Here is a 27,373-nt window from a genome sequence, read left to right on the forward strand (position 1 = left end):
AATTGTTTACAAGAAGGATAAGGTTCTAAACCATCCCACTTCTAACAGTTCTCATACTGGTTCAACTGGTGCTGAAGCAATGGATATAAGTTTTATTAGAGGACCTCTAACTCCTGAAGAATGCATCAGAAGGAAGACTAGAGGCCTCTGCATGTATTGTGCATCCTCATCTCATACTTTAAAGGACTGCCCCTCTTTGCCACAGAACAAGAAGAGTAAGTACCATACCAATCTTTCTATCCAGTTAAAGCATAACAACCCTCTTCATTGTTCTTTACTTCTCTCTCTACAGTGGGCAAATAAGCAAGTGACCATTCCAGCCATCTTGGATACAGGAGCACAAGGAAACTACATTGACAGTTCTCTGGTTTCAAAAAATAAAATACCATTGATCAAAAAGTTGTCTCCTATTTTCCTTCGTGTGGTTGATGGGTCTGAGATATCATCAGGGCCCATTACACATCACACCATCCTGCTCTCTGTCACCACATTAAAAACACATCATGAACATCTCACCTTTGATGTAATCACTTCTCCATTATTCCCTATAGTACTTGGGCTAGCTTGGTTACAGCTACACAAACCAGATATTAATTGGAAATCTTTAAATGTTCAATTAAATTCTGAATTTTGCCAACAGACTTGTCATAGAACCTTTTTTCACAGTTTATCCTCCGCATCAGAGACTCTGATACCAGAAATATACAAGCAGTTCTCTGAAGTCTTCAGTAAGAAGGAAGCAGACACCCTTCCCCCACACAGAATCTATGACTGCCCTATCGAATTGAAACCTGGAACCACACCACCCATCGGACATTTATACCCACTCTGCCAACCAGAATTGGATCATCTAAAGACTTACCTAGATGAAAATCTAAAGAAAGGGTTTATCCGTCCTTCGGTTTCTCCTGCTGGTACAGGAATGTTTTTTGTGCGGAACAAAGACCAATCTCTTCAGCCTATCATTGATTTCAGACAATTGAACAAAATCACCATAAAAAAACGATACCCCCTCCCCCTCATTCCTGAACTCATAGAAAGACTCAGGCATGCTCAGATTTTTAATAAATTAGATTTAAGAGGGGCGTACAATTTAGTGCGTATCCGAGAGGGGGATGAGTGGCTTACCGCTTTTAGAACTAGGTATGGGTTGTTTGAATATCTAGTTATGCCCTTTGGCTTAACCAACGCACCCGCAACTTTCCAGTTCTTTATTAATGACATTTTCCATGATCTTCTTGACACATGTGTTATAGTCTACCTAGATGACATTCTAATCTACTCCACAAATCTAGAAGAACATATCAAACATGTTAGTTGGGTTTTAGCAAGACTCCAAGTCCATCGGCTCTACGCCAAATTGGAAAAATGTATTTTTCACACCAACAAAATAGAGTTCCTGGGCTACTCCATCAGCCCGAATGGGATACAAATGCAAGATAACAAAGTGGAAGCAGTAAAATCCTGGCCCACACCTTCAACAAGGAAAGAACTACAAAAATGTCTTGGCTTCAGTAACTATTACAGAAAGTTCATTCGCAATTTCTCAAAAATAGCGAAACCTCTGACTAAATTAACTAGTGCTAACTGCACTTTCTAGTGGACCAAAGAACAGGATGATGCTTTCAGCTTTCTGAAGAATTCTTTTTCATCTGCTCCCATTCTGAAATATCCTGATCCAAACCTTCAATATATCCTAGAGGTGGACTCTTCAGATTATGCTCTTGGCGCTGTCCTCTCCCAAAGACAGTCTCCTAAAGAACCTCTATACCCAGTTGGGTTCTATTAAAAAATTATGACTTCAGCAGAGATCAACTATTCCATTGGGGACAAGGAACTTTTAGCCATTAAAAGAGCCTTTGAATTCTGGAGACATCTTCTTGAAGGTACCTCACTACCTATAGTGATTTACACTGATCATCGGAATTTGGAATATCTACAAAATAACAAAACTTTATCTGGACGTCAAGTGAGATGGAGTCTCTACTTTAGTCGTTTCCATTTTCAAATCATGTATAGGCCGGGATCAAAAAATGGGAAGGCAGATGCACTCTCTCGACGAGATTCAAGACCTGTACAAGAAGACTCTCCTACTAGCATTCTTCCCTCTACTCATTTCCTTGCTATCCTATCTCAACAGGATAAGGAATACCAATCTGATCTATCATCAGAAGACCAAACCCTATTAGATAGTCTAAGCCTCCAGAATGGTTTTTACTTTCATGGTTCTAGACTATATATTCCAGAACGTTTCAGACAGAAAATAATCAAAGAACATCATGACCCTCCACTAATTGGTCATCCAGGTATCAAACATACTTATGAGCTTATCACCAGAAGTTATTGGTGGCCATCGATGAAAACCAGTATAAAGGAATATATACAACATTGTACAACTTGTACAGTATCGAAACCAGAAAGGAGACCTCCCTACGGCTATTTGATTCCTCTGGAAGTACCAGAATCTCCTTGGTCTCATTTGGGAATGGATTTTATAGTTGATTTACCACCTAGTTCAGGACAAACTACCATTTTAGTTGTTACAGATCATTTTACTAAAATGGCACATTTTATTCCTTATCACAAGTTACCCACTTCCATTGAAACAGCATACTTATTTCTAAACCACATTGTACGATACCACGGGTTACCCTCCATTTTAGCTACTGATAGAGGAACCCAGTTCACTTCACGCTTCTGGAAAGCACTCACTAAAGCACTCCAAATTGATAAAAGGTTAAGCACAGCCTTCCATCCTCAGACTAATGGCCAAACTGAGAGACTCAATCAGTGGCTTGAGCAATATCAACGTTGCTATTGCTCATATCATCAAAATAAATGGACTTCTTTCCTCTCTATGGCTGAATTTGCCTATAATAATACCATTAACAGCACTACAAATTACTCTCCCTTTTTTGCCAACTATGGATTTAACCCAAGATTCACTATCCAAACGACCTCTACACATGATTCACCATCTGTTGATGTGTTGACACAAAACATAGCTGAAAATTTCCTACACTTACGTGATAACATCAAACATGCTCAGGCTTCTCAGAAAAATTTTTATGATCTACGACGTAGAGCTTCTCCGAAATATTCCATTGGGGACTATGTTTGGTTATCTTCCAAAAATATTAAAATGCACTTACCAAGTAAAAAATTGGCTGGGTTGTTCCTTGACCCATTCAAAATTCTACACATCATCAATGAAAATGCCGTCCGGCTTGACCTACCTGATTCTTTAAATATAAGTTTATAAAGAGCAGCGCCCGGTATTATTCCCCAAAGCTCCCTCACAAGTAATTTTCCCTATAATTACCGTTAAATAATACACAATAACAAAAAATCAATAGTAGTTTGGGAGCGCTAGAAGCTAAATGAGAAAATTCTGGAAACTGATATATATTTTATCAAAAATATATTTATTAAAATAATATAAAACATGTATATAACATTTAGAATAGATTGTGGGACGTCTCCCTTTGTAGTTTAAGAACAAGTAAAATTTACTGCATCAAAAAAACACTTTTGTATATTTCTCTAAAAGATTCCACCTAGGTTTTTCTTTTTCACCTTGAATCAATTATCTTTTAATTTCCACCTTAATTCTGATGCTAAGTAGTCATAAGAAATTTCTCAGATATTATATTGTTTCCTACTTTTGTATTGTTACTTTGTATCAGATGGAAACAATTTACATTTCATAGTCCAATACCTGATTCTTTACCCATCCACCCAACTTTCCATGTATCATTATTGAAACCCTACTTAGGAGATAAGCCTGATGCACCTCTTTTACCCCCTTCTCCTATACAATTGGGCACTGATGTCTATGAAGTTTATGATCTCTTGGACTCAAGACATTATAATGGAGAGTTACAGTATCTGGTCCGATGGAAGGGCTTCGCCCCAGAGGATGACACTTGGGAACCTCATGCACACATTAATGCTCCGAAGCTTATTGCTCGTTTCCATAGACGCTATCCAAGTAGACCTAAATTCCAACCCGTGGTCGGCTTGCTTGAGGGGGGGGATCTGTAAGGATTCCAGTCCTGCTTTTACCTTTTGCTTCAACTCACCTTCCTCACCTGTACTTAAGGCATCACCACGCCCCAAACAAGTGCTTAGTTGTTGAGTATTGTTTGCTAAAACCAGTGCTCTGTTTCTTATAAGCTACATTCATATCAAGAGAAGATTTACTTTTACTACTTCAACTTTTGGATTACAAATACCAGCTGCAGTTTGGTCTCATTAAGGACTGATAACAACTAGTCTCATTTCATCCTGAAGTTTACTATTCCAAGAAATATTAATATAATTTCAACTCTACATCTCTACAGGAATTGCTACTTAATTACCAACAGAAGGATTCTACTTACTACCGCTACGGTATTTGTATCACTTCTACTTTACTTTGGAAGCTTAAACTAACGGCTAGTTTCAAATGTCATGTTTTCTCTTGAACATTTCTAAACTGACTTTGTCTCTGAAATACTACTAACATTTGCAAAGTATGTTTCATGATAATGTTATAACCATTCTTTGATTCATTCCCATACCGGACAGTAACGGACTTTCTGTGACGTCACACAGCTTCACATATCTCAGCGTGTCAGACAGCTCCTCGCAACTCAGCGTGTCTCACAGCTCTCAATACACTCACTGGTCTGTGTTCAGATATCCACGCTGCAAACATTATTCAGTGTGCTGTGTCTCGCAGCAGGTCACGCCCCTGTCAGCACCTGCAGTTTGTGTGTCTCATATCTCCCACGCTTCAGTGCTTATTACAAAGAACTCTACCTCTCTTATATGGGCTTGAACTATACTAAATGACAAAAGTTGTTATTAATACTAATACTTATTTTCAGTCTCTTATTACTTATATGGTATAACAATAATATATAACCATATAAAGTCTTACTGCCCTTCGTTATAAAAATCACTCTGAGTAAATACAGTCTATGCTGATATAATAGCCTGTACTCCAGTTGTGAAACAAATATAATTTATTTAAACTCTGCAGTTAGGAACCTGATACAAAGAAAGGTTTACTTACAATTGCTATTCAAATAATCTTATGAATTTGATTAATTTGTCTCTTCTGCATATTACTGAAGAGGTGGTCTTTTTTTTATTAGGAAAGGTTTTGTCATGCCCACATGGGGTTTTAAACTCTGGTTGTATCCCATTGACTTACCACTGAGCCACCAGCGGACTTCTAGTTGTGGATGCATTCCTTTTTGTTTTCTGCTTTCTCTCTCAGGCTCTCTGGCTCCACCTCATGTCAGCTGTTGGTAATGTGCAATTACCAACAGACTATTTAAACCTGCCTGGGTAATCAGTCTTTGCCCTGACATTGAGTCTATGCTGTTGTTTGTGAAAGAAGAACCCTTTTGCCTTGAAGCCTGAGTTTAACTTACCTGCTGGATTTTCTTCCTTGCCTGTTTTCTAACCTCTGCCTGCCTGAACTGCCAAGGTCTGTGTTAACCTCTTGCTTGCCTGAACTGCCAAGGTCTGTGTTAACCTCTTGCTTGCCTAAACTGCCAAGGTCTGTGTTAACCTCTTGCTTGCCTAAACTGCCAAGGTCTGTGTTAACCTCTTGCTTGCCTGAATTGCCAAGGTCTGTGTTAACCTCTTGCTTGCCTGAACTGCCAGGACCTGTGTTAACCTCTTGCTTGCCTGAACTGCCAGGACCTGTGTTAACCTCTTGCTTGCCTGAACTGCCAGGACCTGTGTTAACCTCTTGCTTGCCTGAACTGCCAGGACCTGTGTTAACCTCTTGCTTGCCTGAACTGCCAAGACCTGTGTTAACCTCTTGCTTGCCTGAACTGCCAAGTTCCCGTGCTGTGATACCAGCTCCTGTATTCCTAATCTGTCATTATGCCTAAAAGTAAGAAGGCTACATTAGCCCCAGTGAATAAACTAGAGCCTGTAACTGAATATGCCTCTGCGAATGAGCTTCACTCCCCAGACCCAACACCAAGTGTGACAGGTTTATTTTAATCATTTGGTTAGTTAAATGAATAATACTTTTTTTGAAATTTAAAACATGAATCTTCTTACACAATCAGTAGGGTTTCCCAAACCTCACATTTGTATTAAATGTTGGACATTTCCATTACATGAGCAAGAAAGAGGATGATACTTACTTTACCCAAATCAAAAAGATCCACTTGAAAAACATGTCCAAAACTCTGTAAAGCAATATCCCTGTAAACCAGGAACTGCGGATCACTCAATCCCATACACAGTCCAGTAATCAAAAAGAACACCTGAAAAGATGCAAAGCACAACATAAATATCGGTGAAGAATTTAGAGGAAGTTCTCAACTGAATTACAGAAGATCTACTGGACAAAATGGACTGCATCAGTTGTGTCCCTTATTGACATAACTGATGCAGATAGAGGATGTGATTTTTAAACATCATTCTAATTTACTTCTATTATCTAGTTTGCTTTGTTCTCTTGATATACTTTGTTTAATAGCATACCTAGGTAGGCTCAGGAACAGCAATGCACTAATGGGATCTAGCCATTGATTAGTGGCTGCACATATATGCCTCTTTTAACTGGCTCCCCCATTTTATTCCGCTAGCTCATAGTAGTACAATGCTACTATTTGAACAAAGGATACATAGAGAATGACACATATTTGATAATATAAGTAAATTGAGGAGTTGTTTAAAAGTGTATGCTCTATCCGAATCATGAAATAAAATATTTGGGATTCATGCCCCTTTCAGAATAAATGCAAATGAAGGTTATATTCCACTAATAAATATGTATACTACAATGGATTAAGATCTTGGGTATCTCTATGATAGTATCAATGTAATATTAAAATACTCATGTAGCAATGATACCCTTATTTTCAGCAATGTTGAACTATTTCAGTAAAATCACAGGGGTTTGACATTGGATCAGGTGAGTTCTTTAAAGTTGGATGAAACTGACAACTTAAAATCAGCTATTGTTAGATATTTACTAAGGGCATGCCAGGTGAAAATAACTAATTACAACCAACTCAGACTGCCCAACTCAATTCAAGTAAGTTTCTCTAGAAAAACAGTAAACTTGTTTGTACAGAAAAAGTAATGTTGACTGGTATCATCACTCATTTTGAATCAACCTTATTTGGCTTTGGCAGACAGATAGATAGATGAGTTTTAAAGAGGAACCTTTGGAGATCCACCTTGCAGTGGTGAAAGTTATCCAGAAGACAAGTTGTTTTAGCCATAAACTCTAAGCCTACACCGCTTTTATTTAAAGCAATTCTAGAGCAGTATTACCTCAAGCTATGTGTCAATACCACTAAAATAGCCAACATGATATGAAATGCTGCATGTTAATAAGAACTATCAGATCACAAGACTGATAGGATTTAGTTACTACTTTGATGCTTTGCCAAGTTGAAAGATTAACCGGTTTATGATTTGATTGATAATCCTGCTGTATTTATAACAGTATTTCTTTACATTTTTTGTTAGCAAATATAAAGGATTAACAGCTATTTTTGTGCTTTTCTTTGCATATTGCATCAAAAGTCTCCTTGTATAGAAACACATTGCTGAATTTGTAAAAACCAATGTCCATAAAAGAAAGACTATTTGAAGTGTCTCTTACCTGAGACTTTGTGGTATTGATGAGTGATCTTATGTTATTTAACAAGGCAATGTCATTATAATCTTTTGCAGACGCATCTGTAAGAACTAGAATGAAAGAGTTGGAGGGCGAATTATTCAATGCCAGCTCAAGACCTTCCAGTGCCAACTCTGGACAATCTCCACCTCCTGAAGCTACCAGACTATTGAAGAAATGGCCAAACTCTGTTTTTGAGTTTGTTACTTTCACAGGTCCAACAGCTACAAAACAAAAATTAAAAAAATATTGTCAATAGACTGTATCAAAACAAAGAAAGTTTTCTGTAATTTGTATATATATGAATATATACATAAATATGTATGTATTTAACACCTACTCTTAATTTCAAATAAGCATTAGATTTTTTTCTGACAAATGTATTTTTTTCTTCCATTTTCTGCAACCCTGTATCATGTGATGTACATCAGCCAATCAGACTAGTACACGTATTCCTTGTGAGCTTGTGCACATGCTCAGTGGGATATTGTTCCCCAGAAAGTGTGCATATAAAAGACTGTACAAAATTTGATGAGTTAATTTCCAAGTAAATTAGAAAGTGTCCTAAAACTGCATGCTCTTTCTGAATCATAAAAGTTAATTTTGACTTGAGTGTCCCTTTAAACCGCGATCGAGCGTGCTTTTGAAATTAACAATGTCATTGCAAGGGAGCAATATTTGCACTTTCCAACCGTAAACTCATTCTCAGTAGCACGCACGGAAATAACAAAACTGAGCTGAGATTATGGGTTTGGGGAAGCACAAATATGTGCTCAACTTGAAATTTAGCCCTTTTAGTCAACTTGTAATCTAGCCCTTCTAGTCAACGTGTAATCTAGCCCTTGTCTTCACCAAAACAACACCACAAGCTCTCTGAACATACATGGTGTTCGAATTCTGATGATTTAGTCACGCTTAGCATATGCGCCTATACCACTGAAACAGTAATACATTTTACCAGAAGCATCTTTACTAATAGACGTATATTGCAAAAATGTTTCTGTTCAAAACTGAAATGCCCCGATGTATATATCAGTTTTTTTTTTGTTTTTTTTTAATATTCATCTTTATTTATTTTGTAAAAATATAACAATAAAAGACAATAAAAGATATAGAAAAGAAACCATTTTTACATTTCACCATTCAATATAACATACAGGTAGCAACAAGTGACATGATACGTAGGGAAAAGCATCCCCCCCAAATGTCCCGTTTGTTTCCTTATTCCTTCACATATGTGCTATGGGTACTGAGAGTTCTAATTGAAAAGGAAAAGATTGAACAGACTAATCATGCCCTCAGGATGTTTTAATTATTGGGCATCCGGGAGTGGGACTCCCCCCACAAACTGCTCATAGTTGAAATTGCAATTGGCTACCCGCCCGCAATGGGCCTTACTTACACGAGGTAGAAATGGTAAGAAAAGAAAGAAAGATAGATTAGATTAAGTCACCAACTGTACCCACCACTGACTGTTTTAATTACAAGTTAGGTATTTGTGCAGAGGGCAAGAGAGAATTTAATGTGTACATATCCCTTTATCTAAATCAAAAGTTATGTACCTGCATATATATTAGATTCCCAGAGGAAGACCATGTCTTGGAATAGTGAAAGTTGGCCTAATTTAAGGTAGTAAAACCTCTCGAGCAGGAGATTTTTATTGACTAAATCTTTCCATTCTGAAATCGAGGGTATGCGAGTGGATTTCCACAATTTTGGGATCAGCTGATTGGCTGAGTTGAGCAGAATCTGAAACAAATGTTTTCTTATTTTGCAGGAAATGGGGGGGGGATGGCTCAGCATTATTATATCTGGGGATGGTGAGATATCTGTATTCAAGGTTTTATTAATGTTCTTAAAGACCCCGGACCAAAATGTTTTAATATTTCTACATTCCCACCATATGTGTGAGATGTGTCCTTCATGTCCGCAGCCCCTCCAGCACATCCCTGAGGATTTCTTGAAGATATATTTAATTCTAGCTGGGGTTAGGTACCACCTCATCATTATTTTAATGTTGGTCTCTTTTGCTTGCGCCGAGTGGCCTGAGTGAGTTAAGTTCGCAAATCTGCGAGCCCAAACTTTCAAGGATGTGTTAGTATTATGCTCTTTATCCCATCTTTTGGTGTATGTAGGAGGGTGAGGGAATGTATTTGATAGTACGATTTTATAAAGTTTGGAGATCGTCCTTTTTGTGGGGTCTCTGGTTATGCATAATTGCTCAAAGGGTGTAAGAGGGCGAGTCAGATCTTTTTTGTATTTATGGGAGATTATGTAATGCCTCATCTGATGTATGCGAAACCAGGAAGATAGAAAAGGATGTTCCAATAAACTAAGTTGGTTTTTATCTTTTATTTTACTAGAATTTTCTAGCAATGAATGTATTGGAAGCGATTGCGGAAGATCAGGGACATGTAGGTATTCTGGTAACATTCCTGGGTTAAATTCTGGATTATTTAATAAGGTGGTAAGTGGTGAATATCTGGAGGAGATTTTATTAGGAGGATTGCTAATTAGTCTCCAGTCTGACCAGGTTTCGTTAGTGATTGAAGAAGAAGAGATTGTGTACTTATTAAAGCATGCAGGGTTCCAGCATATATCTTGTAATTTGTGTGGGGATGCTAGAGCATTTTCAATGTGAATCCATCGCCTAGAGTTTGGGCCATCAAATCTACACCAATCCGAAATTCTCTGTAGAGAGATCGCTAGTTTATAGGAAAGGAGATGGGGAACTCCCAGTCCTCCTTCCAGGGGGGATTTAAAGAGAGTGTTTTTATTAATTCGCGGTGGCCTACGTCTCCAAATGTAGTCGTTAATAATTTTTTGCATAGTAGCGAGGTCTTTCTGTATACCCGAGATCGGGACCGTCTGCAAGATGTAGAGAGCTTTGGGGAGAAGGGTCATTTTTACCGCCTGGATCCTACCTAGCCAGGATATATTTTTGGGGAGCCATTTGGACGTGAGAGTCTGGAATTCTGTTACTAATTTTCCGTAATTGTGTTTTCTTAAATCTGTTTTATCTGGGGATATATGTATGCCTAGGTATTTTAGATATTTTTTCTGTTGTTTCAGGGGACATGTCCTAGTTAATATATCTAAAGAGTAAGGGGAAAGGTTAATGGGTAGATATTCCGATTTGGACAGGTTTACCATAAAATTGGATATGGTGCCGAATTGCGTGAGTTCTGAAATAGCCACTTGTGTGGACGTAAGGGGTTCTGTTAATGTCAGGAGTAAGTCATCTGCGAAGATGGCGAGTTTGTGAGTCTGGTTATCTATGGTTATCCCATTAATTTGGTTGTTGAGTCTAATTTTAATAGCTAGTGGCTCTAGGGACATAATGAAGAGAAGCGGGGATAATGGGCAACCTTGCCTAGACCCGTTCCGAATCTCAAATGGATCAGAGAGTGTACCATTGATTTTTATACATGCTGTAGGGTTGGTATATAGGGCTAAGATTTTGTGGATAAAGGAGTTTGGTATATGAAAATGTTGTAAGGTTGCCTGCAAGTATGTCCAATCTAAACGGTCAAAAGCCTTTTCGGCATCTGTGGACAGAAAGATGGATGGGATTTTGTTTTGTGTTATATATTCGAGTAAATTGAGTACCTTGACCGTATTGTCCTTGGCTTCCCTGTGTGGCACAAAGCCGACCTGGTCCTGGTGGATGATTTTTGGGAGAATTTGATTGAGTCGTGTGGCTAGGATCTTAGCATAAATTTTTAGGTCGACATTAAGCAACGAAATCGGTCTGAAGTTTGCTGGGGTATTTGGGGGTTTACCGGGCTTGGCTAAGACAGATATATTTGCCTGTAGCATGTTGTCTGGGAATTGTAGTATTTCTGGGATGGAATTAAAAAGGGACGTTAAATGTGGTATTAGGAGCTTTGCAAAGGTTTTATAGTATAGGCCCGTGAAGCCGTCGGGTCCTGGGGCTTTGTTTTGCTTTAGTTGTTTTATTGCATCTTGTATCTCAGATGCTTGGATAGGTGAATCTAGATGTTCGCGTTGTTCTGAGGTTAAATGTGGTATTGGAATTTGGTCTAAATATTGATTACATAGTTGGAAATGGGCTTGGGGGTCTCTCGCGGGAAAGAGATTGTAAAGTTTATGGTAAAATTCTTTAAATTCTTTTGCTATGTTTTTGGTATCTTCTATGTGCTTATCCTGAGTGGATTTAATGGAGTGAATATATGTTTTCTGCTGTTGGTTCTTTAGCGCCCTGGCCAAAATTTTCCCCGGTTTATTACCCTCCCTGTAAAAATTTTGTTGAATACGAAGTTGCTGTTTTTGGGCTTTAGTTTGGAGGATGGCGTTTAGTTTCTCTCTAGCTGTTTTAATGCGTTCAAGGATAGCGTTGTCTGTGGGGTTGATTTTATGTGCATAGTCTAAATCAGCTAACTCTGTGGTGATAGTTTCTACCTCTTCCCTACTTTTCCTATTGATTTGTGCTCTGGCTTTGATGAATTCCCCTCTCATGGTGCACTTGTGTGCTTCCCAAACAGTAGCTGTGTTAACATCCGATGTGTTATTTAAAGAGAAATATGATTTTATATGTTTTGTAAATTGCTTTATCAGACTTGGGTTTAGGAGCATAGAGTCATCTAGTCTCCATTGGAAAGACCGGAATGGAGCTGAGGGCCAATTAATAACACAGGTAGCTAATGAGTGGTCTGACCATGCTGTATGTTTTATGCCTGAGTGTTTGGTGTGAGAGAGGATTAGATGGTCTACAAAAATGTAGTCCAGTCTGGAGTAACTGCGGTTAGGATGCGAGAAAAAGGTATAATCTCTTTTTTGAGGGTTAAAGAATCTCCAGGTGTCGTGTAAGCCCAGTAATTTCAAATTTCCCCATATATTGATAAGGTTTGGAGTTTTGACTCTATTGTTTGGGTTTGAACAGTCCATCGATGGGTCTAGTGGAAAATTAATGTCTCCTGCTAGTATTAGGGAGCCTGTAACTTCTCCAACTAATAGATCTGTTATCGTAGCTATAAATTTATCCTGGTGTGAGTTGGGGGCATAGATATTCATTAGAGTTACTGGTTTACCATAAAGGAGGCCCTTTAAACACAAGTACCTTCCCTCTTTGTCTGAAATTAATTGTGTTTTGGTAAAGGGGATGGATCTATGAATTAGAATACTAACTCCGTTAATTTTTTTATTTGGGTGGGTACTATGATAATGTACTGGATAATTAGAGGAAAAATATTTAGGGTAGTTTTTAGCCTTAAAATGGGTTTCCTGGAGGAATAGGATGTGACCCCCTTGTTTATGGAAGTCCAACATAGCCATTCTCCTTTTATTGGGACAGTTTAAGCCCTTAGCATTTTGTGTAAAAAGAATAAGTTCCTGCTGTTTATGACTATTCATGTGTGGGAAGTGTATAGAAGCTCAATTTGGTTGGTGATTTGGGATATATTTTGCGTTTGATGTGTAGGCACAGTTGGTGTACAGAGAAGAAGAAGAGAAGAGAGAGGAGAAAGAGGGAAAAAAAAAGAGAGAAAAAAGAGGAAGAAAAAACATATTGACAACTTACAATACTAAACAAATACTCAATGAGTAACATTTTCTCTACAAGGAGATAATCTCCCGACCGTGAGAGAGCAACAAAACTCTATTAGACATCATTCCTTGGCAAAGATTGATTTTTTTTTTTTTTTTTTTTTTTTTTTTCCCTTGCAAGGACAATTAGCAACAAACTAAGAACTCTCAACATTCAACCATTGACATGCCTAGTCTTGGAATAGTGTTGTGGATAAACTCAACATTCTCTAGCAAGTCGAGTAATACAGGAAGGCATGCAAAACAACTGTATAATATCAAATAACATTAGATAACATTAGACATCATTAGATAACCTTAGGTGAAAATAAATACCACATGAAGGGCCTTCGAGGCAGAAGGAAAGCCCTAGGTCCAGTGAGGAGTCTGAAGAAAAAGGCAGCACCAGTTAAAGGGTGCCCTTTAAAGATGAGGAAGTTCATGACCAAAAAGGTCAATTGGGGATTCATGAAATGAGTTCCATTATCAATCTTTTTCCATCATTACAGGAGATGTAGGCATGGCGGACTTCCGTGCTTTCTTTTGGATCGCCTGTTGCCAAATCCCTCTTTGAGGAAGTGGTGTTGGGGATTTCCTCCGCTTAGATTGATCTTCTTGATGAGCAGCTAAATCCTCTGTTGGAGGGGGAGGAACATCCAAGTCCTTGCATATGAGCGCAATGTCTTTAACTGATGTGCAGGTTAGCCGCCTGCCTTTCCATATAATAGCCAGGTGAAACGGAAATCCCCAGCGGTATGGGATATTCTTATCCCTCAACAGTTCTGTGAGTGGTTTAAGTTCCTTTCTTTTGAGGAGAGTACGTTGGGAAAGATCTGCATACATTTGTAACTCTGAGTTCTCATATCTTATGGGTTGCATCTCTCTGGCTAGTTTCATGAGGTTTTCTTTCACTTGAAAGTTGGTTATGCGGACGATAACGTCTCTTGGTGGTTGGCCCACTTGCGGTTTAGGGCGCAGGGCCCTGTGTGCTCTATCTATGTCCACTTTTATTGGTATTTCTTCTTTCTTTAGGAAGCCAAAAAAATCCTGTAAGTACTGTTCCAGGTCTGATGGTGAAATAGCTTCTGGGATCCCTCGAAGTCGGATATTATGGCGTCTGCTTCTATTTTCAGCGTCATCTAATTTATCCTCTAACTCCATGATAGTAGCACCTTGATGCTGTATGGTGTTGTTTAAATCAGTTAACGCTTCTGAGTGTAAATCTTGTGTATTTTCGAGAGTTTCAACCCTGTATCCAATCTCTGAAATATCTTTTTTGAGGTCTGATATTTCGTCCTTGATGCACTGTTTAACCTGAGTTATTAATGTAGAGAAATCTTTTTTAGAAGGGATAGAGTTAAACAGTGCTTTAGGAATTGTGATAGATTCAGATGTCTGATCACTGTCTGAGTCTGAGGAGCTGTGATATGATGCTTGATCTGGTGGGTTTGCATCTGTGGGGCTAGGAGCCTTAGCTTCCAAGGTCTTGAAGAAGTTGTTGACAGTGTGAGCTGGTGTCTTCAGCTGTTTAATGTTTTTACTTGGTTTGCTGCCTTTTTTTGGAGACATTATTAGGTGTGAATATACTGCCCACAGTTGGTCAGATAGTGTGGTAAACGTAGTTCATACAGATTGATTTACTCCCAAAGAAGTGTGTGTAAGAAATAGAACCTCAGTCCAAACAGACAGCCCCCCAGGGTTAGCTAGGGTCTTGTATATTTATCGACTTTTCTTTAAGCTCTAGAAAAGGTGTTGGAAGGCAAAAAGTTCATTGTGCTCTTTATCCTTGCTGTTAGTTATTACATTAAAGTTAGAAGTTAAATGGAGATATCATCCTCAAGCAAGTAAAGCCATAAACATAATTTTTGAGTTCAGTTTACACTGTATTATTAATGGTGCTTTGTATCTCTGTAGGTGAGGTTTAAGCTATCCAAAGGTATTGCTATCAAGCGGTGTATATAACCATAAGGTTGACTTATACATTTATTTCTGCACAATATATGTTTCCTGTGTCACAGATCTCACCCTTTAGATGGTTTCAGGCCTTGTCGGTGCGTCTGTTCAGGTGCGCTTAAGCGATGCGCGCACTTCACTGCAACACAGGCTGTGGCCTGCACCGGGAGGTTTATGTTCGCTCCGGATCCGTAGTGATAGATGTTCGTCTGGTGACGAACAGGTTGAGGGGTAAGTCCGGTTGTGAGGTGAAGTCGGGTAAGCACTTCAGGCTGATGCGGTTCTTCTCTGTGTATCTCACAGCTTCTCCATGTTACCGCTGTGATGGCGCAGCTCTATATGTCTTGGTGTGCAGCAAACTAATGAAGAGGTCTCAAAAGACCCACGGGTGATCCGTTATCTTGTTCCATAGGTCACTATCTCACATATTAGCTTGCGGGTAGCCAAAGTAAACTGAATGGCACTAGCCTTTAACGCTCTCTCACGGATAGGGCTCAGGAGCTCAGATGAAAGCAGCCATCTCCTAGGCTGGCTAGCTCCGCCCCCCGTATATATCAGTTTTTGCCTTTTTCCCTTTAAAATTTCCTATAAAAATAAACTCCCTGAAGCAAATTGACTTTATTTTTTAGTAAATCCACCTATAAATTACCTATTTTTTAAAGAATGAGTTTAGAATTAAGTTTACTTTCTACATTGAACTAAAAGTAAAAATTTGCAAAATTAGCAAGAAGAATCCATACTTGGGTCATTAAACTCGACCATAGTATATTGCCTCACACCACATGGGAACCGTGCAGTTACTCGATCAAGAAGCCAACTGTTTACAAGCTTCAGCTGAAGAAAATCATCATACATGGAACCAGTTGTATCCACCAGATACGTCAAAGATGAAGACTCTACAGGGGAAAAAAGAGTATAATAAGTTAGGTAATCTCTCATGATCAGATAAAAATTGTACAGGTATTTCAGTGTTTTTAGCATGTTCAGAGTAATATATTACAGGTGAGCTAATTTCTGTGAAATACACAAATGAGGTAAAATAGGCTCTATGATCAAAGGGGTCCTATGATCAAATATTTTTTAACTTGGAGAGTAATTATAGTATAAACTAAATGGGCTAAACTTAATGAATTATCTAAAAATATTGGGTGGATCCTGGAAATTTCAGAGAGATAAGGGCTGCCTCCCATAAAAAGTAATGAAGCTTTCTGGAATACAGAACCTCGCAGGAGAGAGTTAAGTTAACACAGGAGCACTTGGTACTGATATTAAGTCTCAGTTTGCAGTAAATACAAATTAAACTGAAAGTTTTTACTACAGTTTAACCTGCATTGGCCTCTAGTTTAGTACACATCACTTTTCTGATAGTTAGATAAATGTATTTTGAGCAAACTTTGCCTGCATACAGCTGGCGAGATAAATTAAACCTGCTTGGAGAATATTACGAGAAATATGAGAGATTCAGACACACCCTGAGAACTTCCCTGTCCCTCCCACTTTCTGAAGCTGTCAGGCTTATTTCACGTAGAACAAATACAAAGTGCAAAGTAATTAGTAAATATTACACAGAAATATAGAAAGTATGATCTTAATTTGTTAAAGTTTACAGAAACTTTCAAAGCATAATCAGAAATCATAAAATCGCCTACCCCTTCCCCATTATTGCTGATTATTACCAACGCTTAATTTTTAAGGGGGCCTCATCCATAACTGTCTGAGTCAGCAAAAACTGGGTCAAACAGTATCATTAAACAATTTTATTGTAAATGGTAAACTTAAGCCACAAAAGGAGTTACTGAATCTTGAGGACGGGATATATTCGAATTGGCTGAAATATATGCAATTACATGATTTTTTGGAAGTATATCAAGAAAAGGGAAAGTTTGTAAGACAACTAACAACCTTTGAAAAAGCCTGTCAGGCAGGAACTCCCATGAAGGGTAATATCTCATTTAGTTATACACTTTTAACTACATCAGAGGACATTAAAAATTTTATATATATATATATATATATATATATATATATATATATATATATATATATATATACAAAAATGGGGAAAGGAGACGGGGGAGCAATTAGAAGATACAGATTGGCTACAGATATTTTCTAAGACAGCCAGTTCATCAACCTCCTCTAATATCCAAGGGTTAAATTATAAAATTCTTACTAGATGGTACCTTACCCCGGCCAGACTACACAGCATTTACCCAAACGTTTCCTACCAGTGTTGGAGAGGATGCGGGCTAGTAGGTAGCATGAAACATATATTATATGGTCATCATTTATAAGGTTTTGTGAATGTAATATTTAAAAAAGTGAATGTATTTTTTGTTTTTATCTTTTGTAAATTGAAAAATTAAATTAAAAAAATTCATAAAATCGCAATCCTAAATACACTACTTTATACAGAATATAAATGCATTTAAAAGCAAAATAGACAGTGCAAAGCTTAAATGTTTTAAAACTTAAAGTATAAAATCAGAAGTGTAAAGTAATATGAAATACAAAGAACAAAGTGTAACAAAGCGCTTGTGTCATGCAGTGCTATTTTGCACTGGGCTTGTCTCTCCTTCACCTTTATAAATGCAGGGAACCTCCCTTAGAGTAATATACTCATTTATATACTTTGAAAAGCAGTGTTTATCGCTGATGCATGCTATGCACTTATTAATAAAATGTTTTTGTGTCCATTAAACATGGTATCCACCATTTATTTCCTTGTATAGACCCTTCGTTTTGATGAGAAGCAGTATAATCTGTTTTTAATCTGTTAAATTGTCAAAATGCTAATAAGGTGATATGTGCAATCAGCATGTTTATTTACAAAAAAATAGAAATATGTGTATACTTCTCTCTTAGGGATTAGAGCAGGAACTTTACGGGGGCAGTGGATACGTGTGTTTGTTGTGTTATTGTTTGTGCTACTTTAAAGGGACAGGAAACCCCCAAAATATATTTCATGATTTAGATAGAACATACAATTTTTAACAACTTCCAATTTACTTTTATTATCAAATTTGTTTCATTCTCTTGATATCCTTTGCTGAAGGAACAGCATTGCCTTACTGGCAGCTATCTGAACACATCTAGTCAGCCAATCACAAAAGACAAATCTGTGCAGGCACCAATCAGCAGCTAGCTCCCACTAGTGTAGTATATGTGTATATTCTTTTTCAACAAGGAATACCAAGAGAACAAAATAGAAGTGAGTTTAAAAGTATCTTAAAAAGAAATGATCTATCTGAATCTTGCAAGTTTAATTTTGACGTTCCTATTCCTTTAATTAGTGTAAAAGTGCTATATTTATATAACTGATTAAGCAGATATTAGCTGGTAATATGCCGTCTGGGGCTTTATCAGCTACTCATAGTTGCAGAATTTAAAAAAGTCAAAAATGGCTTTAAAAAAATGTAGATATTTATCAACAATTTTGAATGTGATCTAATGAAAAGGGACTTCCTCGTGTTAAGCATGGCAATGTCATAATTTAAAACTGTTGCATCTATTTGGATTTTTGTAGATAAATAATTTGATAATCATTAGATACATTTTTCTAAATGATTATAATTGACCCGTTGTGTTTAACCCTGCAAAAAACACATAGGTAAAGTTGCTTTTGGAAGCATTGCCTCTCCCAAGCAGAACATGGCCAGTTAATGGCGGATCTTGCACTTACTGCTCTTGATTGGGTCACAGGTCGTGTTCTGCTAAGCAGCTGCAATGCTTGTGGTGCTTTTACAGAACTTTACCTATGTGTTTTAACTCTTAAAAGGGATTATCTTTTAATATGCTTTAAATTACTAATTTTTGCATTAGAATTTCTCTTTAAAGAGACAGTATACACCAATTGTCATATAACTGCATGTAATAGACACTACTATCAGGCAGTGGCGTAGCGTGGGGGGGGCCACAGGGGCGGTTGCCCCGGGCGCAAAATTATAGGGGGCGCAAAAGCCTCCACCAGACAGTAGACTGTTGTGACAGTCCCAGACTCCAGCGGCGATTTTAACAACCCTGCTGTTCTGTCTTGAGTCACTCTCAGTCTCAATCAATGCAAGTGTGAACTTCCATTGTTTGTCACTTTGTCAGTGTCGTCTGAGTCGCCACGGTCTGTGAGTCTCAGTCTGTGCCGCCGGCGCCTCCTGTAAGTGTGTGTAAATGTAATCTACTGTTTATCCGACTCTACAGTTTACACCACTAGCACGGCGCAGGCGGGTCCTAACTCCTCCCACTCCCAGCGCGCAGGTCAGGAGGGACTGAGGGAGCAATAAGTGGGGGAAGAGCCTGAGCCTGAGGACTGTCTCTAGCGCGTCGTGCCTGGTGCCTGCCCTGCCCGTGACTGTATATTGAAGCCTGGACCGGTAATTAATTTGGGGAGGAGAGGAAAGGGATGTCGGTTGTGGCAGCGGCTTAGCCTTAGTGGCTATATATTTCTTGACTACAAATTGTCAGGACTCAGAGGACTGAGAGGAATGTTAACTGTTGGGAGGCTGGGGTGTAAAGGTGAGCTCAGTGTTCTCTTGGGCCTGGGTAGGAATAATCTGTCTGTAATCCTGTGCTGCTGAGCTCTGCTCCTGCTCCTCTCATCAGTCTGGATGCAGTTTGGCTGCAGTTACGTCTCAGGCTGGCCGCTGTGAGTTTCCATAAAAGTCCTGCTCTCAGGTCATCTACCGCATGCTACCCCCTGCATGAGAAACCACTTCATTCCTGGGCTCTAGATTGTGTGTGAGAAGGGGGTGGTACACTTGTGCATTTGCATTAGAGAGGAAATACAGATACATGGCTTACAGCAATGTCTATCTGCAGCAATATATCAATAAGTTAGAAATACTCAGCAGTGAAAGATAAAGGAGCCAATGACTTAACAAAAGGTAACATTTTCTGAACTTTTGGGATTTTTTCAAAACAGACAGCATCTTGCTTCAAATAGGATGTACATAATGCCAGCAAAGTTAGTTGTACATCATCAAATGTCATTTACAACTGTATTTTATACCAAGGTAGCAATAAAAGGGGTATGGAACCATTAATGTTTTTTGCATATAAAATATTTTTGCAAATAATTGCAGTTTAAAAAAAAAAAAAGTTAGGTTAAAGGGACATAACAGTGCTATATCATTTCATTACACTATTTCATGTTTCTGTGTTTAAGCCCTACAAAGGGGTTAAACACATGGTTAACTATGAGCTCAACCCCTGTATGAACAATAATAGTTATATGGAATGTGCACAAAAAATATCCTTTACCATCTATAAAGTTTTACTTTTGTATGAAATATCTTAGCACTGTATCTTTACTACTCTTCTTTGATATTGACCTTTAAATTTCCTGCAGATTAGTTGGAACCCTCAGGAAAAAAAAAAAGTTTAATGAATATTGGAAATTGTAACAAGTTTAATTTGTTTTATATGTAATTAAAACAAAAACCTGTCTCCTAAGTTGTTGAGCTGGCTCCTAGATTCAAAGCAAATTTGCCAATCCCTACTGTACTGGTGCTAATGTGTTAGGGGGGCGCAATTCTTACCTTGCCCTGGGCGCTGGCAACCCACGCTACGCCACTGCTATCAGGGCTCAAACTTTCAATCCCTAACCTACTAGCCAACTCAAAATGTTACTCGCCACTTTTGATTGCACCCACTACCTACCCATACCACACTCACTAACCCACCCCACTCTTTGCATATGTTTAGCCAATGTGAAACACCTTATTGTGAAGTATTTTTTTAATATTGTTAATGTTTTATACAATAAATTAAATAATGCTACATACAGAAAAAAATAAAATAAGTGCATAGCAATTAGCTACATCAACTAGGGTTCTGGGGAAGCCATCAGCTGGACAAAAAAATGTTGTTGAACTGAGAGAGAGCAGAGAGAGTTGACATTAATGTGAGGTCATAGCAGACCTGGAAAAATTGTTTTATAATTACCATCTCTCATCTGTCTTTCGCTATTCCCTCCTCTTTTCAATCTCTCTTTTTACCCCTCCCTCAGGCCATAGCTTTTCTTTTCTCTCTCTCTTTTCTCTCATATCTCTTAACTCTTTCTTAACCCTCACTTTTTCTCTCCAATCTCTCTCTGCCCCTGTTTACCCTTTCAGAAGTAGCAGTCTAAGCACTAATGGGGTCCCTATAGCCCTAAAGGAATATCATATCCTTGCCCTTTCATGGATATATATAATATCCCTTTAGATAATATTTGTAGCAGGTAGCCCAACATTCACTCACTCATTTTCACTCGCCACTGTTACATTTTCAATCGCCATTGGCTAGTGGGCTAGTGGAAGTTTTGAGCCCTGCTACTATAAAGAAGACTATGCACAGATACTGATGTAAAAATTCAGTATAAAAAACTTTTAAAAACTTTGTTAGAAGTTTCTAGTTTAGCACTGTTGATGAGGTTAGGCTGGGTCATCCATTGAAAGTGGCTGAGAAAGCAGGAAGAGCAGACACCCACACACACACACACCCATCCCCTGTGTATGAAAATACTCTTTAGGCAAACAAAAGCAACAGGAATCTGTAGACTTGGGTCTATATCTGATACCTTGGGGCTTGGTTAGGAGTCTGAAAATCAGCACAATGTTATTAAAAAATAAGCAAAACTATACATTGTTACAAAAACACTCCTAAATGGGCTACATAAATGGATCATCTACAAAACATTTATACAAAGAAAAATCTAGTGTATAGTGTCCCTTTAAGTCCTTAGGACATATTAAAGAAATATGGGCCATAGCATCTGAATATGAATAAATCGTGCATTCCGGATAGACGCTCTATCGTCTTACATCTGTTATTTTGGCTGCTGTTTATGGTGTTCCAGCAATCTGGATAGACAATGTATCGGATGGTTCCTGAGACCGGAGGTCCAGTGACCTTGCCCACTGTAGAGGCCAGCCTGCTCCTACTAGCACAAGGGAGTGCTATTTATTTTGTGACTACATTTATCTTCGTATGTAATTCTTTCTGCCTATATAGATTACATGATGCTGCGGCTTCTAATTGTTTTATGGGAACATTTCTACTGAATTTAAAGATTGTGCAATTGAGCAAAAAGATAAAACAAAATATATCCTTATACAAAATCTACTACAAATACATCATCTGTAAATTAAAAAAACAATATAACTGATATTCAAATGAATTTTCTGCTACAGCACCTTATGGAATATTTATGAATATGAAAACCACATAATACTTTTCAAAGCTAACAGATTTATGTTATAGGAAAAGTCTCTTAATAGGTACAAGTTCTTTTTAATTCTAGAAAATAAATGTAATTGGTCTTAGACATTAAAGGGAGATAAAACCTATTTTTTTTTTTTTTACATGATTCAGATAGAGCATACAATTTTAAACAACCTTCCAATTTACTTCTATTACCACATTCTCTTTGTTTTCTTGTTATCCTTTGTTGAAAAGCAGAAATGTACATTTAGGAGTGTGCACGTTTCGGCAGTACTATATAACATCAGTTTTACAGTAATGTTATTGGTTAGCAAGAGCATTAAATGGCAGCACTTTTTCCTGTTATATACTGCTACACACATGTGCACACTACCTATGTAGATATCTCTTCAACGAAGAATAACAAGAGATTAAGCAAATTTGAAAATAGAAGTAAATTGTAAACCTTTTTTAAATTGTATTTTCTAGATGAATCATGAGAGAACAAATTTGGGTTTCATGTCCCCTTAAAGAGACACAACTATAGGAAATGTAGTTAATTATAGCAGTATATTTTGTGATACATTTCCTACAGTGTATGTGCTTAAAGGTACAGTAAACACATTTGTAATTACAAGACATTTCTGTTGTGCTGCTACAGCATAAAATATCAGCCAAGTCTAAGCATTTTTAAAACAAATTAACTTCCTTTTTACTGCAATTCTTTTTCAGTAGCCAAACTCCACTAACCATTTGCCTTATTTAGAAGAGCCAATCTGGGCTTTAATACACAGACAAAAAGGCAACTCACTGTCATAAACTTAGTATAAAGTGCCTTGATTACCAGATAAAACCATTTTAGGGACAGATATGAAGCATAGTTATCCTTGATAAGTCAGCAGGTATATTTCAAGTTCTGAGAATTAGAAATTCCTATATTTTCAGAGCTAAATTACATGACAAGGAGTCAAAATAAAAAATTACAAATAGTTTTTATTACACATAACTAAATATTTTATATAAAAAAATCTCAAGTTGTTTACTGTCACTTTAACTCCTCTTAAAATATTAAATAGTTATTTAAACTTGTTCACTGAAAAGTTCCCATGCTGCCCTTCAGAAAGCATACGTGAGGATCAGTCAATTAATGGCTAAAAATGGACTACCTGCAGCCTTTCACTGGCTGGGTTGCACATTTTCTGAGGGCACTATAGTTGAGAGCTGGATGCAGGGTTTGCCTATGCATTTAACCATTTAGCAGGGGTTAAGCACATAGGCAGTGGAGAATTTATGACAATAAATGGTTCTAATGAAATAGATCCCTTTACTTTACTTTTACATTATTATTATTATTAATAATAATAAAAATAATATTGATAAAAATATTAATGTACTTCTAATAACAACATTAGAAGTTGCTGGGTCACAGACATTAAAGGGACAGTTTATCCAAAATGTCTCTCCCTTTTAATTTGTTCCAAATGATTTATTTTACCTGCTGGCGTGTATTGCATTGTTTACAAGTAGCTCCTTTACCCTTTTTCGGCATTTGAAATAGCTGATTTAGCTTGGGGTATCCCCACCTATACTAAAAGTTTTTGGACTTACGTCCAGGCTATTTACAGGCAATGTAAACAAAGCCTGCAGAATAAATTACACTGCCAATGGGATGTGTTGTAGAGATAACTAATGAAATTATCATTTTAAAGTATTGTGGTTTGTTTTACAAACAGACACAAGATAAGGAAGCAAGTGTGTGTACACAAAGTGATAACATAATGAGATGTGATATTACCTGCAAGCTCATCCCATAGCACAAAACCAGCTATTTCAAATACACAAATAAACCTGAAAATGCAATTTCTCATACTTTTTTATACTCTGCAGCTGGTACAACAAGTCATTGGAATTACATTAAGGGAAAAACAATTTTACTGTGTACTGTCCCTCTAAAGGCATACAATAATTTAACTTTTACTCTTTGATTATCATGTATCCTTATTCTAAAAAGCATTTTTCATTCTTCGATTTGGCAATCAATATTTTGAAAGAAAGAAAAAAATAGTAATATAAATATTCCTACCTGTTTGTCCAACACATAGCTTTGACTTTCCCACTGTGCTGTAAGCAGATCCTGTAAAAATAATAATTGTCATAAATACTGTATTTTATAATACAGCAGCGTCATCGTTGTTATCAGCACTATATGATGGCTTTAAATTGACTATATTAACTAGTAGACTCAACATAGCGATATATATATATGTAAATAATATATGTAAATATAATAGAAAGGTTAAAAAAATAGCAAATATATATCACTTAAAGAGACAGTATTTTGACACGTAGAAGCCAGATTACAGGTGGCGCAAACACTGCTGAAAGTAGACTTTTAATGTGGGCGGGTTAACGCTTGTGTTACAAGTTGTTTTCACGCAAGCAAATCTACTGCGCCCTAACTTCAGTACTTCGGATATCGCAACCGTGTTAACTCCCCATAGATTTTAATGAAGCAATCTTTAAAAAAATAGAAACTAACACTTATTGTTTGAGCGCTAACCCAACACAGCATTAGACCAACAGCGTTATACCCGAAGTGAGCTATGAATAGTTTACATTCCAATATTCTTCACATAGAAGAAAATATGCTTTCTATTTTTAAATATATATATATATAATTATCTTGTAAATTATATAGCTATGCCTAATTATATAACTATATAAAAGCAGTATATATAGGTATAGAAACATTCTGATATTTATAGGGATATATATTTAAAAATACTAAGAAAATTTTCTACTATGTAAAGAACAATGGAATGTAAAATATTTTTTTGAAATACACAGTAAAAAAAATAACATTGATTAAAAGTGATCTTTCAAGTTTTAAGGTATTTGAGTGGAAAGGGCTCAAAGTATATATATGTATATGTGTGTGTGTGTGATACAATCATTTCTAGCACAATATTTTCATGTACGTGTACTTCTTTAATAAATCTACTAACATTCTCTTATTTTTACACAAATAAATATGTTAAAACACTTACCTAAATTAGGTTTTGTTGTCAAATATGCCACACAGGCAGGGAGCAATAAAACCAAAAGTAGCAAATGCATTTTCTTTGTTATTTACCTTTTAATAAAAAAATTTACTCTATAGTATTATTTTTCATACTGCAAATTACCAGCCGTATCAATTGCTCACTGAGACCATAAAGTTTCTATGCGCTGAAACTTCATAGAGTCTGTTTACCCTCCTTTTATAAAGGATTCAAAAGAGGGGGGGGGAGTTCTGCAGACATCTTTATCAATCATCTGGTTGAATAGAGACATATTTTTAGCCGGTGTTTGACTTCTTGTTTGGTCCTTCAGTGTGATTTAAGGAGATAAGAAACTTAAAGGGACAGTCTACTTGAACATGTTTATTGTTTAAAAAGATAGATAATCCCTTTATTATTCCCAAGTTTTGCATAACTAACAGGGTTATATTAATATACTTTTTACCTCTGAAATTACCTTGTATTTAAGAATCTGCAGACTGCCCCTTATTTCAGTTCTTTTGACAGACTTTCATTTTAACCAATCAGTGCTGACTCGTAAATAACTCGACAGTAGTGAGCACAATGTTTATCTATATGACACACATGAACTAGCACTGTCTAACTGTGAACAACTGTCAAAATGAACTGAAATAAGAGGCAGCCTTCAAGGGTTAAGAAATCAGTTTGAGCCTACCTAGGTTTAGCTTTCTACAAAGAATACCAAGAGAACAAAGCACATGTGATAATAAAAGTAAATTGGAATGTTGTTTAAAATTGCATGACCTATCTGAATTATGAAAGTTAAATTTTTACTAGACTGTCCCTTTAACCCCTCTATAATATGTGTTGAATGTGCATAGGGTAGTAAAGTTGATTGCTTTTGCTAAACTTTTTAAGCTGAAAACTTAAAGGAACAGTAAACTCAAAATGAAACATAAATGGATTTGATAAAGCATACTATTCTGGACAACATTCCAACTTACTTAAATTATCAATTTGCTTAGTTCTTTTGGTATCCATTGTTAATCAGTAATCCTAGGTGATCTCAGGAGCGTGCAGGTGTCATTCATCTGGCAGCAGTGTTTGCAACAATGTTTGTAGTAATGTTATACATAGTTACAAACACTATAGTCATACAATGCTACAGATACTCAGATACATTATATCTGTATATATCTATACTTGTATATATTCATATAGATATATAGGTATAGATATATATTTTACAAAAACACTATCAGATATATAGAGAATTATATATTTAAAAATAAAAATAAAATTTCTTCTATGTGAAGAACACTGTAATATAAAATAATAGCAACTCCCTTCGAGTTTAGCGATGTAGGTCTAAAGTGGCATCGGTTATCGTGAGGTTTGAGGGTTTTTAAAGCTTGTTTCATTGAAATCTATGAGGGGAAAAAGTTAACACGGTCACAATATCTGAAGTCCTGAAGTTTACGCACGCAAATTATTTACTTCCAACTTTAATACAAGTGCTAACCCACCTGTGTTAAAAGTTTACTTTCAGCTGTGTTTGCACACAAGCAGAAACAAAGTTAGCGCGCCACTTGTAACCTGGCCCATTGTGTTTAAAACATAACCTTGTATGTGATATGAAACCCAAAATGTTTCTTTCATGATTCAAATAGAGCATGCAATTTTAAACAACTTTCAAATTTACTTTTAATCTTTCTTTGTTTTCTTTGTATCTTTGTTTGAAAAGCAGGGACATAAGCTTATGAGTCAGCCCATTTCTTCAGCACTATATGGCAGCAGCTTTGTAAGACTGTAATCCATTAGCAAAACCATTAGATAGCAGCACTATTTCCTGAAATTTAGTGCTCCAGGTATCTCTTCAACACAGAATTTCATGGGAAGAAAAGCTAATTTGATATTAGGAGTAAATTGGAAACTTTTTTTAAATTGTTCACTTTTTTTGGGGGGGAGGGGGTTATATGCCTTTAATGAACACAAAGATACCATTTTTAAAATGGGTCAATTAAAACAATTTGCTTCA

At 36.9% G+C, this 27,373-nt stretch overlaps 1 protein-coding gene across 1 annotated transcript in view; it reads right to left on the minus strand.

Annotated features, from left to right (window-relative positions):
• The window catches only part of LOC128641826 (uromodulin-like), a 76,760-nt gene extending 52,342 nt beyond the window's left edge, over positions 1-24,418 (minus strand). Inside the window, exons 1-4 of the mRNA XM_053694373.1 lie at positions 24,399-24,418; positions 15,880-16,035; positions 7,628-7,866; positions 6,153-6,275 (exon numbers count right to left, since the gene is read on the minus strand). Coding sequence (XP_053550348.1) covers positions 6,153-6,275; positions 7,628-7,866; positions 15,880-15,994 — 477 coding nt within the window. The 5' untranslated portion in view covers positions 15,995-16,035; positions 24,399-24,418. The remainder of the gene's footprint in view (positions 1-6,152; positions 6,276-7,627; positions 7,867-15,879; positions 16,036-24,398) is intronic.
• Positions 24,419-27,373: the final 2,955 nt, after the last annotated feature.

Source organism: Bombina bombina, chromosome 11 (genome assembly GCF_027579735.1).
Source record: "Bombina bombina isolate aBomBom1 chromosome 11, aBomBom1.pri, whole genome shotgun sequence".
NCBI lineage: Eukaryota > Metazoa > Chordata > Amphibia > Anura > Bombinatoridae > Bombina > Bombina bombina.